Source organism: Anomaloglossus baeobatrachus, chromosome 3 (genome assembly GCF_048569485.1).
Source record: "Anomaloglossus baeobatrachus isolate aAnoBae1 chromosome 3, aAnoBae1.hap1, whole genome shotgun sequence".
In the NCBI taxonomy this organism is placed as follows: Eukaryota; Metazoa; Chordata; class Amphibia; order Anura; family Aromobatidae; genus Anomaloglossus; species Anomaloglossus baeobatrachus.
In genome coordinates, this window is record NC_134355.1 from 84774257 (window position 1) to 84794849 (window position 20593).

Genomic DNA, 20593 nt, shown 5'->3' on the forward strand with positions numbered 1-20593 from the left:
TTATCTAGATGTTTACTGAACACTTTGAACCCCTGGCAGCTTCACAAAAGTTTAGAATGTTCAGCCGTGAAAATATATATATTTTTTTTTTACCATGAAATTGTTATTTCAACCAGGTAGCTTTTTTTTCCACAAGGGTATCAGAAAAAAATGCACCATAAAATGTATTGTGCAATTTCTCCTGAGTACACAGATACCTCATATGTGGTGGAAAGTAATTGTCTGGGCACACGGCGGGGCTCAGAAGAGAAGGAGCGCCATTTCACATCAAAATTGGTTGGAATTATTAGTGTATGCCATGTTGCGTATGGAGACCCGCTGAGGTGCCTAAACAATGGAGCTCCCCTACAAGTGACCTCATTTTGGAAACTAGACCCCCATGGCATAAATCTACATGGGTAATGAGCACTTTGAACCCTCACGTGCTTCATACATTGAGGCATAAAAACAAAAAAGTACTTTTTTTTTTTTCCACAAAAATGTTATTTTAGGCTCAATTTTTTAATTTTTACAGGGGTATCAGGATAAAATGGACTGCAAAATTTGTTGGGCAATTTGTTCTGAGTACGCTGATACCTCATATGTGGCAGAAAACCACTGTTTGGGCGCACGGCAGAGCTCCAGAGGGAAGGAGCGTCATTTGACTTTTTAAATGGAAAATTAGCTGGAATTGTTAGCCGCACCATGTTGCGTTTGGAGATCCCCCACATGTGACCCCATGTTGGAAACTAGACCCCCCCCATACAAAGAAATATTAGTTTGGCAAAAAAAAAAAATACAGATGTCAGTAAAAAAAAATAAATAAATATATATATATATATATATATATATATATATATATATATATATATATATATATATATATATATATATATATATATATATATATATATATATAAAATGAGCGCCTGCAACTGACACTAAAGCAAGTGCCACACGTGAGAGCAATGCACAAATCTCGCATCGCATCACCCGGCACAGCCGCACACTCCTGTCTGGAAGAGAGCGACCGTGCCGGATGATGCGGAGTGAGGCTTGTGCATCGCTCTCACATGTGGCACTGGGCTGACCCTTACAATATTCAGTAAAAAATACTGTAGTTGACGATTACTACAGTATAATTTTACTGGCCCTACACTAAGTTTATTTGAATTTCTTTCTTAGTTTACATAAAAAAAAATTAGGATGAATGCACGGATGTGCTGCAAAAAGGGGGGGGACTAGGTGGGATGGAAAAAAGATGGATGGAGGATAGAAGAGGGCGCAACGGATGCAGGAGCAGTGGAGGATGGGATAGGGGGCGCAGTGGAGGATGGGATAGGGGGCGCAGTGGAGGATGGGATAGGGGGCGCGGCGGAGGATGGGATAGGGGGCGCGGCGGAGGATGGGATAGGGGGCGCGGCGGAGGATGGGAGAGGGGGCGGCGGAAGATGGGAGAGGGGGCGCGGTGGAGGATGGGAGAGGGCGCGGCGGATGGAGGAGCGGCGGAGGAAGGGGGGGCGAGGGGAAGGGTGGAATGGGAGTGGGAGGTGAGATTGGGGATAGCTACCTTACAGAATGGATCTAGGCAGCAGGATTGCAGCAGATCCGGGAGGGGGGAGAGGGGGCAGAGGATTAAGGGGATGGGAGAGAGCAGGCAGCAGATCAGGGAGGGGGCAGAGGCTGATGGGGGAGTGAGGTGGCAGATGCAGGGGCGCAGAGGCTGATGGGGGAGTGAGGTGGCAGATGCAGGGGCAAAGCGGCAGATGCAGGGGCGCAGCGGCTGATGGGGGAGAGTGCGGCGGCTGATGCAGGGGCGGTGGAGCGGCTGATGGGGAGAGTGCAGTGGCTGATGGGGAGAGTACATTGGCAGATGCAGGGGCGGTGGAGCGGCAGATGGGGAGAGTGCAGTGGCTGATGGGGAGAGTGCAGCGGCAGGGATGCAGGGGCGGTGGAGCGGCTGATGGGGAGAGTGCGGCGGCGCGGCTGATGGGGAGAGTGCGGCGGCTGATGGGGAGAGTGCGGCGGCTGATGGGGAGAGTGCGGCGGCTGATGGGGAGAGTGCGGCGGCTGATGGGGAGAGTGCGGCGGCTGATGGGGAGAGTGCGGCGGCTGATGGGGAGAGTGCGGCGGCTGATGGGGAGAGTGCGGCGGCTGATGCAGGGGCGGTGGAGCGGCTGATGGGGAGAGTGCGGTGGCTGATGGGGAGAGTGCAGCGGCAGATGCAGGGGCAGTGGAGCGGCTGATGGGGAGAGTGCGGCGGCTGATGGGGAGAGTGCGGCGGCTGATGGGGAGAGTGCGGCGGCTGATGGGGAGAGTGCGGCGGCTGATGGGGAGAGTGCGGCGGCTGATGGGGAGAGTGCGGCGGCTGATGGGGAGAGTGCGGCGGCTGATGGGGAGAGTGCGGCGGCTGATGGGGAGAGTGCGGCGGCTGATGGGGAGAGTGCGGCGGCTGATGGGGAGAGTGCAGTGGCTAATGGGGAGAGTGCAGCGGCAGATGCAGGGGCGGTGGGGCGGCTGATGGGGAGAGTGCAGTGGCTGATGGGGAGAGTGCAGTGGCTGATGGGGAGAGTGCAGTGGCTGATGGGGAGAGTGCAGTGGCTGATGGGGAGAGTGCAGGGGCGGTGGAGCGACTGATGGGGAGAGTGCAGTAGCTGATGGGGACAGTGCAGCGACAGATGCAGGGGCGGTGGAGCGGCAGATGCAGGGGCAGTGGAGCGGCAGATACAAGCAGGCAGTAGAAAGAAAGCAGTGGCGTCAGATGCAGGGGGGGGCGCAGCGTGAGAGCAGTGGCGTCAGATGCCTCCATGCATCTGACGCCGCTGCGCCCCTCCTGCATCTGACGCCACTGCTTTCTTACTGCTGAGTAACGGCGTAACATGCAGGGGCGCAGCCGGAAAGTAGCGGCGTCACATGCAGGAGGACAGTAGCGGCGTCAGATGCAGGGGCGCAGCGGGAGAGCAGGGGCGATCGCTCTCCTCAGATTCCACGGAGGGAGAAGCTAAGGAGAGCGATCTCCTACAGCGAGCTCACCCGGTCCCAGATGCACGGTACTGCTTGGAGAGATGGGTCACAAGGCCGATCTCTCCAATCAGAGCTGGGGGCGGGTGCAGTAAAGCACACTGAGCTCCAGCCAATGGCCAGTGCTGCAGCTGCACTGACATAGCTGGATTTCAATGCTTCAGCCATTTTCAATGGCTGAAACATAACACTGGCTGTGATTGGCTGAGCGGCGTTCGTCAGCTAATCACAGCCTCCGTAGGTCCGGGAAGGAGACACCACCCCTCCTGAGGTCAGGTACAAGTCCTCTCCTTCCCGAATCTACAGTTTTTTAAAACCGATGGCGGTGCCCGGTGCTCTGGTGCCGCGATTCCGCCATGACGGATGTATCCGTCATGGGTCTTTAAGTACCAGGGCACCATGACGGCTAGATCCGTCAAAGGTCGTGAAGGGGTTAATGATATCTATAAAGCGCTGCAGAATAGCATGGCGCTATATAAGTAAGCAAGAATAAATATATAAATAGCACATGATATTGAGTATTACATGGCAGTGTACACTGCTCAAAATATTTTTTACGCACCATGTCCAATTTCAATGCATAACGTATACTCCACTTAGTGCCGTAGGAAGTCTTCACTAAAACTCAATTTCTTGAAACTGTTGAGTGACAAAGCCAGTCATATGCTTTGTTCTCACCAACATTGGTTATTTCCTTTGTTTCAGACAGTCATAGGAACAGAACAAAAACAAAACAATTTGGATTCCTAATGCAACTAATGAGTGGCCTTTGGTGGACCCTACTGACAATAATGGGACTAGTCTGGTTTCTATAATGAAATGTGACTGTCTACTGGCCAAAATAGAACAGCATATATTGTTTTTACTGGAATCTGTGATAGACGAGTTCCGAAGTAGAACCTGTTAGGTAGGCTACGTTCACACTTGTGTTGTGCAGCATCCGTCACAGTGTGTTGTGTGACGGATAAGTTGCAAATAGTGTGGTAATAAAGGTAACGGATTCCTGTGAAAGAACGTTTTGTGTTTGTTTCCTTACCCGGGAAGGAGAGGATATAGATATATAGATCTATATATATATATATATATATAGATAGATAGATAGATAGATAGATAGATAGATAGATAGATAGATAGATAGATAGATAGATCTATATATATAATATATATACAGTTGGGTCCAGAAAAATTTGGACAGTGACACAAGTTTTGTTATTTTAGCTGTTTACAAAAACATGTTCAGAAATACAATTATATATATAATATGGGCTGAAAGTGCACACTCCCAGCTGCAATATGAGAGTTTTCACATCCAAATCGGAGAAAGGGTTTAGGAATCATAGCTCTGTAATGCATAACCTCCTCTTTTTCAAGGGACCAAAAGTAATTGGACAAGGGACTCTAAGGGCTGCAATTAACTCTGAAGGCGTCTCCCTCATTAACCTGTAATCAATGAAGTAGTTAAAAGGTCTGGGGTTGATTACAGGTGTGTGGTTTTGCATTTGGAAGCTGTTGCTGTGACCAGACAACATGCGGTCTAAGGAACTCTCAATTGAGGTGAAGCAGAACATCCTGAGGCTGAAAAAAAAGAAAAAATCCATCAGAGAGATAGCAGACATGCTTGGAGTAGCAAAATCAACAGTCGGGTACATTCTGAGAAAAAAGGAATTGACTGGTGAGCTTGGGAACTCAAAAAGGCCTGGGCGTCCACGGATGACAACAGTGGTGGATGATCCCCGCATACTTTCTTTGGTGAAGAAGAACCCGTTCACAACATCAACTGAAGTCCAGAACACTCTCAGTGAAGTAGGTGTATCTGTCTCTAAGTCAACAGTAAAGAGAAGACTCCATGAAAGTAAATACAAAGGGTTCACATCTAGATGCAAACCATTCATCAATTCCAAAAATAGACAGGCCAGAGTTAAATTTGCTGAAAAACACCTCATGAAGCCAGCTCAGTTCTGGAAAAGTATTCTATGGACAGATGAGACAAAGATCAACCTGTACCAGAATGATGGGAAGAAAAAAGTTTGGAGAAGAAAGGGAACGGCACATGATCCAAGGCACACCACATCCTCTGTAAAACATGGTGGAGGCAACGTGATGGCATGGGCATGCATGGCTTTCAATGGCACTAGGTCACTTGTGTTTATTGATGACATAACAGCAGACAAGAGTAGCCAGATGAATTCTGAAGTCCCAGGACTTCCGGTCATGTGCACTATGAAGCAGGGTGTACTGGTCCCGGCTTCAGAAAGGTCTAGTGTGTATGACTGGATGTACAGTGACATCTGATCATGGGTACTGACCCTAAACCCACCATCTGAGGCTACTCCCTGCGCTCATTAGCATATCATAAAGGATCTTTAGAATTACTTTTTCTAAAGATCTCTTAATCTATGCTACTAGATACAGGGACAGTTAGGCAGGAATTAGAAATATGCACCCAGAACTGCTCATGGTTCTGATGCATATTGGATCTGACAGGTTCCCTTTAATTTACTGTCCTGATACTGTAAAATGTGTTTTTAACAAAAGCACCCCACCAAAAACAATGCAAAAATGTGTGAACAAGCCTTTATTCTTGCTGTACAGTTATAAGAGTGCTGACTTTTAATAGGCAAGTGATCTTTATATGACCACGACTGACTTTCATTGCATTGCAAAAAAAAAGTCCCCAAAAAGTTTTTTTTCCATTGCAAGACCACGAGGAATTGATCCCGGATTTGCATTTGAAAATGTAATAACTACTTCAAAAAGTGCATTGTGAAGGAATGGCAATAAACACGATGGCTGTTTCCTTTAAATAGGTGTAATCTTCATCACACTTTTTTGTGTGTTTTATGAACTTTGCTTAAACTTGGTTTTACCCCGTGTTATCCTGGTTGAATAAGTTCCACGTTTGAGCTTTCTTGACTCAGACAAAAGCACAAAGTAATAAAGCGTTCTGCTCGCCCAATGTGAACATTTCGATAAAGTGAGTTGTTGCACAGGTTCATAAAGGCTGGAAGAGATTTATATGATGTCAGTGAGAATAATCAGGAAATTAAAACATGGCTGAACCCTCTAATCCGTAATAAAATCCAATTTATTTAGTAGGCCCCATTTGAATTGGTTCACCTTTACTTTTGGCTTGAACTGCGTTTCTGTTGGTAACTTAAACAAAGCAAAACACACTTTCCACAGCTGATATATTCGATGTTTAGTTATAAAATATTACATTTAGATACGCATATTTATATAAAGAGATTTTCCAAGAACATGTGCCCATAGTCAGGAGAGGAATAACGTAACAAAAGAAATACACTATGTAGTAGGTGAAATAATAAAAATATTAATAGTAATTCTAATTAAAAATGTAGTATAGATCTTCTGATTTGGCTATGGGGTACTTTGCACACTACGACATCGCAAGCCGATGCTTGCAATACCGAGCGCGATAGTCCCTGCCCCCCTCGCAGCAGCGATATCTTGTGATTGCTGGCGTAGCGAACATTATCGCTATGGCAGCTTCACACGCACTCACCTGTCCTGTGACTTCACTCTGGCCGGCGAACCGCCTCCTTACTAAGGGGGAGGGTCGTGCGGCGTCATAGCGACGTCACACGACAGGCGGCCAATAGAAGCGGAGGGGCGGAGATGAGCGGGACGTAAACATCCCGCCCACCTCCGTCCTTCCGCATAGCTGGCGTGAGCCGCGGTGACGAAGGTAGGAGATGTTCCTCGCTCCTGCGGCTTTATACACAGCGATGTGTGCTGCCGCAGGGGAATGAGGAACAACATCGTACCGTAGCTGCAGTGTAATTATAGAAATGTGGGACACTACACCGATGATACGATTACGACGCTTTTGCGCTCGTTAATCGTATCATAAAGGATTTACACACTACGATATCGACAGCGACGCCGGATGTGCGTCACTTTCGATTTGACCCCACCGACATCGCACCTGCGATATCATAGTGTTCAAAGTACCCCTTAGTCTCTTACCTCATGTGCAGGGCATTGCAGTAGCTTAGGTAGCCATGGTTACATCCACTCATATAGTGACAGTTGCTCGTGGTCATAACCATGGATACCTAACCTGCAATGCCCTGCAAATGAGGTAGAGACATGGCTATACTACATTTCTAATTGGAGGAATTTGCTAATATAATTATTATTACATCTTCTACATATTTTGGAAAGGATCTTGGAGATTCTTTTTATCTGGGTGACATCCTGTAGACTCCACATGACCACTGCAGACAATCACTGATTACAGTGATATTGTCATGTTTGGTAGACGGGTAATCGTCATTGAAATCAGGTAAATGGAAGGGAGGCTGGAGGACCTAGGATCGCCTAGTAATGACATGGGATTTATCAAGTTATGTTTACTTTATTGATTTATTATCATTGCAGATTAATTTGCATATGCTGGAAAACCCCTTTTAACAAGTGAGTTTAATTAGTCAGTTTGATATTTCTAATGTTTTGATGTATTTTTTTCTTCTTATTTGTAGGAATAAAAAATCCAGTTTTGGCAGCAAATAAGTTACTGTTTGAAGGACAAAAGGGAAAACTCTCTGCTGGCAGAATCCCACCTTGGTAATTATATTGTGTTTGTGTAGCGTTTTAAAAGGATGAATATCCACCACCAAGTAAAGCGCCCCCAGACTCCTGCTTTCTTCGCCATTTCACTGTGACATTATAATCTTTACAAAGCTTTATTTTTATATAGCACTAACATATTCGGCAGCGCTTTACATACATCAGCGACACTGTCCCCATTGGGTCTCACAATCTACTATATCAGTATGTCTTTGGAGTGTGGGAGGAAACCGGAAAACCCGGAGGAAACCCCACACAGACACAGGGAGAACATACAAACCCCTTGTAGATATTGTCCTTGGTGGAATTTGAACCCCAGGACCCCAGCTCTGCAAGACTGTAGTGTTAACCACTGAGCCGGCATGCCACCCATTAATGAAGTATTCCAGGAGTCATGCATTACAAGACTTGCTCCCACTTAAACATGGCTACCCATATGTCAACTTTTACTTGCATATCCCAGTGTAAGGTTATGTGCACACGTTGTTTTTTTGTGTGCAGGTTTTCTGCACATATAAAAGCATGTTTTGGTAGGAAAAACGCAGCAGAAAAAAATGCACCTTTTTTTAGTGCATTTGCATGTTTTTTCAAATGAGTTTATTCATGCGATCGCAGCATTCAGGAGGCAGAGATAGGAATCGCTTACCTCTTCCTCGCGATTAGGTCCCTGTAATGCAATTTCAGAGACCTGATTGCTGCCATGGCAATCCTGGGTCGTCAACATAACTACTCCAGGTTACTCAGCTATGGATATCCCCACACACCATGCCGGATGCATGGTGTGTGTGGCGAACTGTCAGTGCTGCATGTGCAGTGGATTATTGAAACGCAGGAAAGAAAAGCAGAAAGAATTGACATGCTGTTTTTTTTCAGCAACAAAATCTGCAAGGAAAAAAGAAGCACATGTGCACAGCAAGTCAGGATTCTCATTGACTTTGCTAGCATGCCTTTTTCCTTCCAGTATTAATTAAAATTTGCAAGGTAAAAGCAACATGTGCACATAGCCTAACTGCTTCCAGACCGTCCATTGACTTTAAACATCCAGGTGGTCTGCAGTGACTTTACAAATGGATCATATAGCTGCAGGAGTGGGGATCCAGATTGTTCCAGACAGTCGGATTCCCTATGGAGAAAGCATAGACTGTTTATTACTGTCTGGGCTTCTCTATCTCTGTATACACAGTGCTAAAGAAGCTGTGTATGCAATAACTGAAAGCTCTGACATTGCTTCATCCTCCATACACAATGATCATGTGATCGCTGTGTATAGGAAGAGAGCAGAAGCTCATGAATTATAGGAGACCCAGACAGCTCTGCTGTGCTGCAAGGATGCTACATTTCCCCTGTAACCTGGGCTAAGATACCAGGCCTAGTTACAAGGGAAATTAGATGAAAGTAAAAATATTTAAATGTTTACATTTTCCACCTTTTACATAATGTGTAAAATAAATTAACAATAACAAAATAAAAAAATAACAGGTAGAAAAAATGCATTAAAAATCAATAAAAATGCCACTGCCAGTCCAAATTGCTGTTACTAATTCCCACCACCGTAAAAAAAGTGATATATAAAATAGTTGTTACAGAATGGGGATCACATTTTTTAATGTATTTAGTAATTCTTTGAGCTCTTAAAGAAAAAAAAGTGGAATTATCAGACAAATATTTACATTTTCTTCATCGTTCCTATGGGAGACCCAGACCATGGGTGTATAGCTTCTGCCTCCGGAGGACACACAAAGTACTACACTAAAAAGTGTAGCTCCTCCCTCCGAGCATATACACCCCCTGGATAACCAAATATAGCCAGTTCAATGCTTTGTGTTCAGGAGGCAGACATCCACACATGCATTCTCATCTGATTTTTGATTTTAAAGAGTTTGAAGAAAAGCGGGTCCAAGCCTGGACTCCCGGCATGTCCCTTCTCACCCCACTGTGTCGGCGGTGTTGTTAAGGTTGATTTCAGGGCTGGAGCCTTACATGCCGCGCTCCTTCACCATCCCTCGGGCTCTGGCTTGAAGTGGGAGCCAGCACGGTTCTCACTGCCTTGCATCCTTTCAGGATCCTGCCGGACGGAGCACTCATCCCTCAGGGACCTGGCCCTGCGTCTCACAAGCTAAGTATTTGAGACGTTATTGTCGGGGGGTCCCTTGCACTTTATTGTTGGGGAGAGTGTGTTATTTACCTTTTGTGACATTTCCGGCCGGTTCTCTGGTTTTCACCTGAGAACCGCGCCGAGGGTGCCTGCGCGCCGGCTGCATTGTAAAATTTAGGCCCCGGCTTCGCCTGAGGCCTAGTTTCGTTTTCACTGCCCCTGCATGTCATTCATGCAGAGGGACAGTGCGGCTCCGCCCACCGGCAGTTCGGCACAGGGGAGGACACTCCTCTCTGTGGAGATGTTTCCCTCCCCTGTAGATCTCCTTGGTCCTCCGGATCCCGCTCTTTGACTAGGCCCCGCCCCCTCTCCTCGCTCCGGCGCCATTTTATCAGCGTTCTCACACCGATCGGCGCTGGCTGCAGCATCTCTGCTAATCTGTCTGGGGGTCCGAGCTGTGGGATCCGGAGGGCACACAAACGGTCTGGTAAGCCACAACCTCCGGTTGTGGACCTTCTTATACACTCTCTGGGGGTCATTCTGGCTCAGAGCCCCCACCTCAGCAGCATGTCTCACACTAGGAGCAAGGCTGCAAGGCTGTACTCAATATGCACTGCATGTAAGCTCGTACTGCCTGAACCGAGCACATATCCACATTGTGATGCCTGCTCTAACATGGTGGTGCCTCAGCCTGGAGTCTCCCCAGTGGTCCCTCCGGCTGCTCCGGCCCCGGTGGCTGAACCCCCGGCTTGGGTAGAATCCTTCTCTAAGTCTATCTCCCAGTCCTTTGCCGACTCCATGGGAGAGTTGTCCCGGACTCTGCTGAGCATGCATCAGCCCCCTTCTCAGGGCGCCTCTGCTGCTACGGCTCGCTCTGCAGAGCTCACAGAGGATTCTTCATCTGCTCCCAGACCCCGTCCTCTTAAAAGGAGACGCAGAGTCCCCTCTCCTTCCTCGTCCCGCGGCTCTGATTCACGAGCTGACTCGCAGGACGAGGAGGATATCTTTTGTAGGGGCTCGGACGCTACCTCCATGTGCCCCATTGATCTGACCGAGGGTGACGCAGTTAGTGATTTGATTGCATCCATTAATTCTGTACTGGACCTCAATCTGCCAGCATCAGAGGAGCAACCCTCTCTGGCAGAAAAGCACCAGTTTACCTTGCCTAAGAGAACAAGGAGTGTGTTCTTTAAGTTTAAGTTTTCAGGCCACTGTGACCAAGCCCAGGGCCTGTCCTGACAAACGCTTCCCAAAGCGTGGTTCTGATGACCGTTTTCCTTTTCCACCAGAGGTGGTCAAGGAGTGGGCTCACTCACCTAAGGTAGACCCTCCGGTGTCTAGACTCTCAGCCCGGACAGTGGTATCAGTGGCTGATGGCACCTCACTTAAGGATCCCACTGACCGCCAGGTTGACCTTCTGGCCAAATCTGTATATGAGGCGGCAGGGGCCTCGTTCTCCCCATCTTTTGCAGCAGTGTGGGCTCTCAAGGCCATCTCTGCTTCTCTGGAGGAGATGCATTCCCTCACTAGGGACTCTATGCCTGAAATGGTTGCCTTAACTTCCCAGGCTTCAGTCTTTTCATCCTACGCCATGTCTGCCATGCTGGAGGCTTCTCACCGCACTGCGGTGGCTTCGGCTAATTCCCTCGCTATCCGCAGGATCTTGTGGCTTAGAGAGTGGAAGGCAGACGCTTCTTCAAAGAAGTACCTGGCTGGGCTCCCATTTGCTGGGTCCAGGCTGTTCGGTGAACAACTGGATGAGATTATTAAGGAAGCTACTGGCGGGAAGAGTACTTCCTTGCCACAGACTAAAACCAGGAAACCTGTCCGGGGCAGGAACCAGTCGAGGTTTCGTTCCTTTCGTTCCTCTAACTGGTCGTCCTCTAAGCCCTCGGCCTCGTCCACTAACTCCGCCAAGGACCAGAAGCCCAACTGGCGCACGAAGCCGAGTCCTCAGAAGTCCGCAGGAGCTGCTGCCACCAAGGCAGCCTCCTCTTGACTATCTGGCCGAGCCAGCAACGTCCTTGGTCGGTGGCAAGCTCTCCCACTTTGGCGACGTGTGGTTTCAACACGTCTCCGATCAGTGGGTGCGGGATATCATCTCCCACGGCTACAGGATAGAATTCTCTTCCAGCCCGCCAAACAGATTTTTTCTGACAACTCCCCCCTGCTCCAAGGCCGCTGCCTTCTCTCAGGCTGTGGCATCCTTGCAGGCCAACGGAGTAATTGTACCGGTTCCCGCCTGGGAACGGTTCAGAGGTTTCTACTCAAATCTCTTCCTAGTCCCCAAAAAGGACGGTTCCTTCCGGCCCATCCTGGACCTCAAGCTTCTCAACAAGCATGTTCAGGTGCGGCATTTTCGCATGGAGTCTCTGCGATCAGTCATTGCCTCAATGACCCAAGGAGATTTCCTGGCATCCATCGACATCAGAGATGCCTATCTGCATGTGCCAATTGCAGTCTCACACCAGCGTTGGCTACGTTTTGCAATCGGAGAGGAACATTTCCAATTCGTGGCTTTCCCCTTCGGGTTAGCCACGGCCCCTCGAGTATTCACCAAGGTCATGGCAGCAGTGGTTGCGGTTCTGCACCTCCAGGGGTTGGCAGTGATTCCTTACCTGGACGACCTTCTAGTCAAGGCTTCATCCAGTGCAGACTGTCAGCGGAGTGTCTCGCTCACTCTCGCCACTCTTGTTCAATTCGGGTGGCTTGTCAGTCTGCCCAAGTCCACTCTGACTCCGACCCAGAAACTCACGTACCTAGGGATGCAATTCGAGACTCTACCGGCACTTGTGAAGCTGCCCTTAGTCAAACAGCAGTCCCTCCATCTGGCGGTGCACTCTCTGCTGAGGCCCCGCCGTCCTTCCATCAGGCACCTAATGCAGGTGCTGGGTCAGATGATGGCGTCAATGGAAGCGGTTCCCTTTGCCCAGTTCCATCTGCGTCCTCTGCAGCTGGACATTCTCCGCTGTTGGGACATGCGGACTTCTTCCTTGCACAGGTTGGTGGCTCTGTCACCACAGACCAGGGGCTCTCTTCAGTGGTGGCTTCGGCCCCTCTCTCTGTCTCAGGGACGCTCCTTCCTGGCCCCGTCCTGGGTGATCCTCACCACGGATGCCAGTCTATCCGGCTGGGGAGCAGTATATCTCCACCACTGAGCACAGGGCACTTGGACTCCGTCCGAATCAGCCCTCTCGATCAGTGTGCTGGAAATCAGAGCTGTGCTCCTTGCTCTCGTAGCCTTTCACCACCTGTTGGCGGGCAAGCACATTCGAGTCCAGTCAGACAACGCGACAGCGGTTGCCTACATCAATCACCAGGGCGGGACTCGCAGCCGCCTGGCAATGTTGGAGGTTCAACGCATCCTTCAGTGGACGGAGGACTCCAAGTCCACCATATCCGCAGTCCACATCCCAGGCGTAGAAAACTGGGAGGCAGATTATCTCAGCCGTCAAACCGTGGACAGCGGCGAGTGGGCTCTGCATCCGGCAGTGTTTCGGTCAATCTGCCGCAAGTGGGGCACTCCGGAAGTCGATCTGATGGCATCCCGGCACAACAACAAGGTCCCGGTTTACGTGGCTCGCTCCCACGATCCTCAGGCCTTTGCAGCGGACGCGCTGGTTCAAGATTGGTCCCAGTTTCGTCTGTCTTACGTGTTTCCCCCTCTAGCTCTCTTGCCCAGAGTCCTGCGCAAGATCAGAATGGAGGGCCGTTGGGTCATCCTCATTGCTCCAGACTGGTCCAGGCGAGCTTGGTACCCAGACCTGCTCCATCTGTCCGTAGAGGTGCCGTGGCATCTCCCGGACCGCCCAGACCTTCTCTCACAAGGTCCGTTTTTCCGCCAGAATTCTGCGGCTCTCAGATTGACGGCGTGGCTCTTGAGTCCTGGATCTTGACGACTTCTGGCATTCCTCCTGAAGTCATCTCCACTATGACTCTGGCTCGGAAGTCTTCCTCGGCCAAAATTTATCACAGGACTTGGAGAATTTTCCTGTCCTGGTGTCGTTCTTCCGGCCATGCCCCTTGGCCTTTTTCCTTGCCGACCATCCTGTCCTTTCTACAGTCCGGTCTGCAGCTAGGACTATCCCTCAATTACCTCAAGGGATAGGTCTCGGCTCTGTCAGTGTTGTTCCAGCGGCGTATCGCCCGGCTGGCTCAGGTGCGCACCTTTATGCAGGGCGCATCTCACATCATTCCGCCTTACTGGCGGCCTTTGGATCCCTGGGACCTTAATCTGGTCCTCACGGCTTTGCAGAAACCCCCCTTTGAGCCTCTTCGGGAGGTTTCTTTGTTTCGTCTTTCACAGAAAGTCGTCTTTCTCGTGGCCATAACTTCCCTCAGGAGAGTCTCTGATTTAGCTGCGCTCTCTTCGGAGTCACCTTTTTTGGTTTTTCATCAAGACAAGGTGGTTCTCCGTCCGACTCCGGACTTTCTCCCTAAGGTGGTATCTCCTTTCCACCTTAACCAGGACATTTCATTGCCTTCCGTTTGTCCGGCTCCTGTTCATCGCTTTGAAAAAGCGTTGCATACTTTAGATCTGGTGCGGGCGCTCCGGATTTATGTGTCACGCACCGCTGTTCTTAGGCGGTGCACCTCTCTTTTTGTGCTGACCACAGGTCGGCGTAAGGGCCTCTCGGCTTCTAAACCGACCCTGGCTCGTTGGATTAGGTCGGCCATTTCTGATGCCTACCAGTGTACTCAGGTGCCTCCCCCCGCCGGGGATCAAGGCACACTCGACCAGAGCTGTCGGTGCCTCTTGGGCTTTCAGGCACCAGGCTACGGCTCAGCAGGTCTGTCAGGCTGCCACTTGGTCTAGTCTGCACACCTTTTCGAAGCACTACCAAGTGCATGCTCATGCTTCGGCAGATGCGAGCTTGGGCAGATGCATCCTTCAGGCGGCTGTCGCCCATTTGTGAAGTTAGGTTTCGCCTACTTCTCAGTTTTCTGTTTATTTCCCACCCATGGACTGCTTTGAGACGTCCCATGGTCTGGGTCTCCCATAGGAACGATGAAGAAAAAGAGAATTTTGTTTACTTACCGTAAATTCTTTTTCTTATAGTTCCGTAATGGGAAACCCAGCACCCTCCCTGTTGCCTGTTGGCAGTTTTCTTGTTCCGCGTGTTATCACCGGCTGTTGTTGTAGACAGAGGCTCCGGTTGTTCCAGTTTTTGCTTTTTCTCTACTTGTGGGTGGCTATTCTCCTTCAGCTTTTGCATTAAACTGGCTATATTTGGTTATCCAGGGGGTGTATATGCTCGGAGGGAGGAGCTACACTTTTTAGTGTAGTACTTTGTGTGTCCTCCGGAGGCAGAAGCTATACACCCATGGTCTGGGTCTCCCATTACGGAACTATAAGAAAAAGAATTTACGGTAAGTAAACAAAATTCTCTTTTTTTTTCTTCCTCAATATCACCAGATATCAGAAAAGAAAGAGAATATGACGTGACATTAAAATGAAGTCCCACGTATCACGAAAAAAAGTTAAAAAACATCTTGAAGAGCCGATTTACCCCCCTTTAAACTGCATGTCCTAAAAAAAAAAGTACCTGATGATGAATGGTGCTTAACTTGCAAAAAATGTGTGAATGATATTAGAAGCTCTTATCTTTTATAAATGGTTTTACTTTAAGGGTGCACAATTATGGGCCTCCGTGTACATTAGACTAAAGGCCGCTTTAAACGCTGTGACATCGCTCAAGCGATCTCGTTGGGGTCACGGAATTTGTGCCGCACATCCGGCCGCTTTAGCGATGTCGTTGCGTGTGACACCGATGAGCGATTTTGAATCGTCGCTAAAACGTTCAAAATCGCTCATCGGTGACATGTCCTCCTATTCTCGATTATCACTGCTGCTGCATGTACGATGTAGTTCGTCGCTCCTGCGGCAGCACACATCGCTATGTGTGACACTGCAGGAACGAGGAACCTCACCTTACCTGCGGTTGCACGCAATGAGGAAGGAGGTGGGTGGGATGTTACGTCCCGCTCATCTCTGCCCCTCTGCTTCTATTGGGCGGCTGCTTAGTGACGTCGCTAGGCAGGTAAGTATTTTGACCCCATTTTTCCCTGAGGAAGCCATCTGGATATGGCGATACGCGTTGGGGGGGGTTTTGCTTTAGGTCTCCACCTCCTCCATGACTGCTTTTTCACCATTGCTCTGTTTACCTTAATGGGAATTATTTTGCATGCTTCTTTTTCCATCATTGTGATTCTGGTAAAGATTATAGCGTTGTATATATTTACTTATATGTAAACCTGCTTTATTCCATCTTACAAGCTTTTCCATGCCCTATCCTATGGTTGATTGGATTAATATATGTATTTGGGCATTTTTGCATATTGATTTTTATATATTAATGTATTAGCCATTTGTCTTTAGGACTGATACTTATATCTTTGCTGTTTTTTTTTTTTTTGCATGCTATATGATTATGCTTCATTGGTGTTATTGATTGCAGTACATGGTCTAAAATCTCTGAGGTGGACACTTCTCAGAGGCTTATGCTTTATTATAGCAAACCTCTGATGTTTATTGTACTTCATGTTTTTAGATGTTTTTAAACTATGTTGGTGTTTTTCCTACAATAAACTTTTGAATATTTATTGCCATTATTGTTTTGGTGATCTCCTCATTAGCACACCACCCTTTTCTCCTTTTCATTGTTGCTGCTTTCAGGTGTGCATTTGGAGGATCCCATTTATATTGCTTTAGTGCCCTCTAAAAAAAAAATAAAATTTTTTTTTTTCAAATAAGGTAAGTATTTTGTGCGCCACGGGCAGTGATTTGCCCGTGTCGCACAACCAATGGGGGCGGGTACGCACACTAGCAATATCTGTACCGATATTGCAGCGTGTAAAGCGGCCTTAAAGTTGGCCAAACATGCTGATATTGATGAGTTCGGCAGACACATTATTGTGTATGGGGGTGTTGGCTAGCTGTAAGTTCAAGATGTCAATCTGGCATGTCAAGTCGCTTTGTTCTCACATAGATAAACTGCAATAGAGATATCTGACAGCAAATTTCTCAAAGAGAACTTCGCAACGCTCCTCTGTAAGGGAGAGACAGCTGAGTTGGCTGAACTATCAGCTGAAGCATCGTTTGGCTGAAAGTGATGTGAAAGACTAGCTTAACCCCTTCAGCCCCGGGGCACTTTCCGTTTTTGCGTTTTTGTTTTTTGCTCCCCTTCTTCCGAGAGCCGTAACTTTTTTATTTTTCCGTCAATCTTGCCATATGAGGGCTTGTTTTTTGCGGGACAAGTTGTACTTTTAAATGAAACCATAAGTTTTACCATATGGTGTACTGGAAAGCAGCAAAAAAATTCCAAGTGTGGAAAAATTGCAAAAAAAGTGTGATGGCACAATAGTTTTTGGGATGTCTTATTCACGGTGTTCACTATATGGTAAAACTGATGTGTAGGTATGATGACTGAGGTCGGTGCGAGTTTGTAGACACCAAACATGTATAGATTTACTTGTATCTAAGGGGTTAAAAAAAATTCACAAGTTTGTCCAATAAAAGTAGCGCACGTTTTGCGCCATTTTCCGAAACACGTAGCGTTCTTATTTTTTGGGATCTATGGCTCAGTGATGGCTTATTTTTTGCGTCTCGAGCTGATGTTTCTAATGGTAGCATTTTTGCGCAGATGCGACGTTTTGATCGCCTGTTATTGCATTTTGCGTAAAACTTGCGGCGACCAAAAAACGTAGTTTTGGCGTTTGGAATTTTTTTGCCACTACGCCGTTTACCAATCAGATTAATTGATTTTATATTTTGATAGATCGGGCATTTCTGGACGCGGCGATACCAAAAATGTGTATATTTATTTATTTTTTAACCCTTTAATTTTCAATGGGGGAAAGGGGGGTGATTTGAACTTTTAGGTTTTTTGTTTTGTTTTTTTTAATTTTTTAAAACTTTTTTTTTTACTTTTTTTATTTTATTTTACTAGTCCCCCTAGGGGGCTATAGCGATCAGCAATCCGATTGCTGATTGCTATCTGCTGATCACAGCTATACCGCTGTAAACAGCAGAAATAGTCACTTTCTTTTTTCCTCTGCTCCGTGCCGAGGAAGAATGAAAGTGAAACATCATGGCAGCAGGCGTCATCACATGACCCTGTGCTACGATGGCAACCACCGAACGTCACGTGATCACTCACGTGATGTCCGGAGGGGGCGGCGGTAAGTAAAAAACATGGCCGCGCGCATATAGATTTCGCTGCCAGACTTTGGCAGTGAGATCTAAGGGGTTAATGTTCCGGGTGGAATGCGATTCCACTCGGAACATGTAGGCACACATGTCAGCTGTTGAAAACAGCTGATATGTGTGCTGATCCATGCCGCCTGCCCGCGGCAGGGGGCGAGGCTTACCGGGACACGATCCATGACGGAAAGATCCGTCCATGGTCGTGAAGGGGTTAAAGGGGTTGTCCACTACTAGGACAACCCCTTCTGATTCCACGTTTTCCCCAGGGTTAAATATAAAAGCCTAAACTTCCCTCATGTGCTGGTGCCCTTCCAGCGCTGTTCGGGATCACGATTCTAGGGTTCAAGTGGGTTTGTAATGTCACCCGAGCCCAAAGTCCAATCAGCGCCGTCTTCTTTCTCCTTGCTTTCGGATGAAACAATCAACAGGAAGTGAGCGTACTACTGGAACTGTGGCTCGCGTTCCTAAGGCTCCCATGACTTTGTGGATGGGATTTATGGAAACCCCTGTGCTTCTTTTCTACACAACATAAACTGACACGCGGCGCTGCTTTACAAGCCGCAGCATATCAATTTATGCTTGCAGAGACTCTAGTGTTCTCAGCGGGAAAAAACAGCAAAAATACGCTACTTCCAGAATCCTGATCGTGGTCACGAACTCTGTGTTCTTTCATGTAGAACAGTAGTGTCTCCACAAGAGGAATGACACTGCATCTAGATCGTAGTGTCTCCTGATCGTATGCACATACTCGGTGTAGGATCAGACTACACAGGGTCTGTTTGTAGTCTGTTACCATAGAGACAGTCCTGCTGGGAAACTGCTGAAAACAACAATTTCTTTTTAATTAGACATTTTAAAGTTGTAAAAATATATATTTAAAGAAATTAGCCGTGAAGGACTTTTAATGTTTCTTTTTAGAATTACAAATTGATAATTTTTTTTTCTTTTTCCGTTCAAAAACATATTTTTTTTACTTGCTTTAAAAAATAAACAAAAACACATTTATTTTTTCAATGTATTTCTCCTAATATTTGTAAAGCCAACAGATTTCGAGTTGATACATTCTTCCCCTTTGTAGAAGCGGCAGATGTGTGATCTGTTTCCTTCATCCTGGGAACATTTTGTCCCCCGATTTGAGTAGTATTAATTGCCCAGTCTCTTGCAATTTATATGGATATTTTTGACATTACTAATTTAATTTGTCTGTTCTGCTTTAGGCAACAGGAGGTTGAAAATCCAACTTAAAAACAAATGATACTGTTTGAGCACAGATCCTCTGCGCTGTTTTTTTAACAGCATTTGGCATGCACTTAGGTTTTTCCTTTTGTAGTGGTGAACAGGGATTTCTTCAAACAGATGACGGTAGTGTTTAGGGATTGCATGCACTGACATTGAAGATATTAGCCAATTAATCCTCTTGTGAACAGACCGCATTTCTTTCTGGAAATGTAAGTTTGCTCCTAAATTAAACTGTTTTGTCAGAGTTTTATTTTCTTCTCTTGACTGTTACCAACACGACTTTACCAAAATAATTTAATGTTACAATACCTTTCGCTTTGATCAAGCCTGCAATCAAAAGACAAAGTATTGGAAAGCGCATGATATCATTCTGATGCTTCTGATCTGTTGCCCAATTCCAAACAACTGCCAGAATACAAAACATAAGCGGAGAATTTCTGAGCAATCAGCAGAACCTTCCGAGAAGCCCTTTACAATTGGGTACCGGTAAGAGTATTGCGTTAATCTTTCCTACGTACATAAAACTATCAGCGCGTACTTGAACGAGCCGGCCAGCGAAAACACAAGGCTGCTTGATGTTTTATATTTTTACAATGGAACTAAAATGCTGATCGTTCTAAAATAACATGAACAAAACGTAGATAGACCTCTGATAATGTTCCGACCTTTCTTGGTTTAGGAATAATGGCCAATTTTGTCACATTTGAAACAGGCCTCTTCTATTTTCCTCATATATTATTTTAGAATACCGTATATACTCGAGTGTAAGTGAGTTTTTCAGCCCATTATTTTAAGTGTGTACAAGACTTGATCATCAAGGGATGCCTCTTGCAGACCGCAGGCATAGACACCTGCGTGATAGCGTCCTGTACACGGGGCCACCGCTGCCATCAGCGCTTTACTGCAGTTGATTGCTTTGCTGTACCGCCGCCGCTGTAAAGCATTCCACTGCAGTAAAGACATGACAGCAGACAGCAGCCTCGTGCATTGGATGCGATCACGGAGGAGTCTATAAGGAGCAGCTGAGGCACCGCGGGAACAGAGGAGAGGTGAGAATATTTTCTTTTTATAATAGAGGACAAGAAGGGGACCAGTAGGAGGACATTACTACAGGGGATATTACTGCAGGGCCCAAGGAAGGGGCACAAGGATGGGCATATTACAATAATGGGAGGAGGGAGAAGGACGGGACACATTACTACAAGGGGGCAAGAATGGGCACATTACTACTGGGCACAAGGATGGTGCACATTACTACAAGGGGGGACAAGGAAGAGCACATTACTACAAGGGGGGACAAGGATGGGGCACATTACAGGGCACAAGGATAGGGCACATTACTACAAGAGGGGACAAGGATGGGGCATTACTACAGGAGGGGAAAAGGATGGGGCATTACTACAAGGGGGAACAACGATGTGCACATTACTACAAGGGGGGACAAGGATGGGGCACAGTACATT

General features: G+C 47.2%; 1 protein-coding gene across 2 annotated transcripts in view; it reads left to right on the forward strand.

Moving 5' to 3' along the window:
• Positions 1 to 20593, forward strand: part of TASP1 (taspase 1) — a 231985-nt gene that overhangs the window by 39702 nt on the left and 171690 nt on the right. For both annotated transcript variants that reach the window (XM_075338063.1, XM_075338064.1), the window contains exon 7: positions 7503 to 7587. In XM_075338063.1, coding sequence (XP_075194178.1) covers positions 7503 to 7587 — 85 coding nt within the window. The remainder of the gene's footprint in view (positions 1 to 7502; positions 7588 to 20593) is intronic.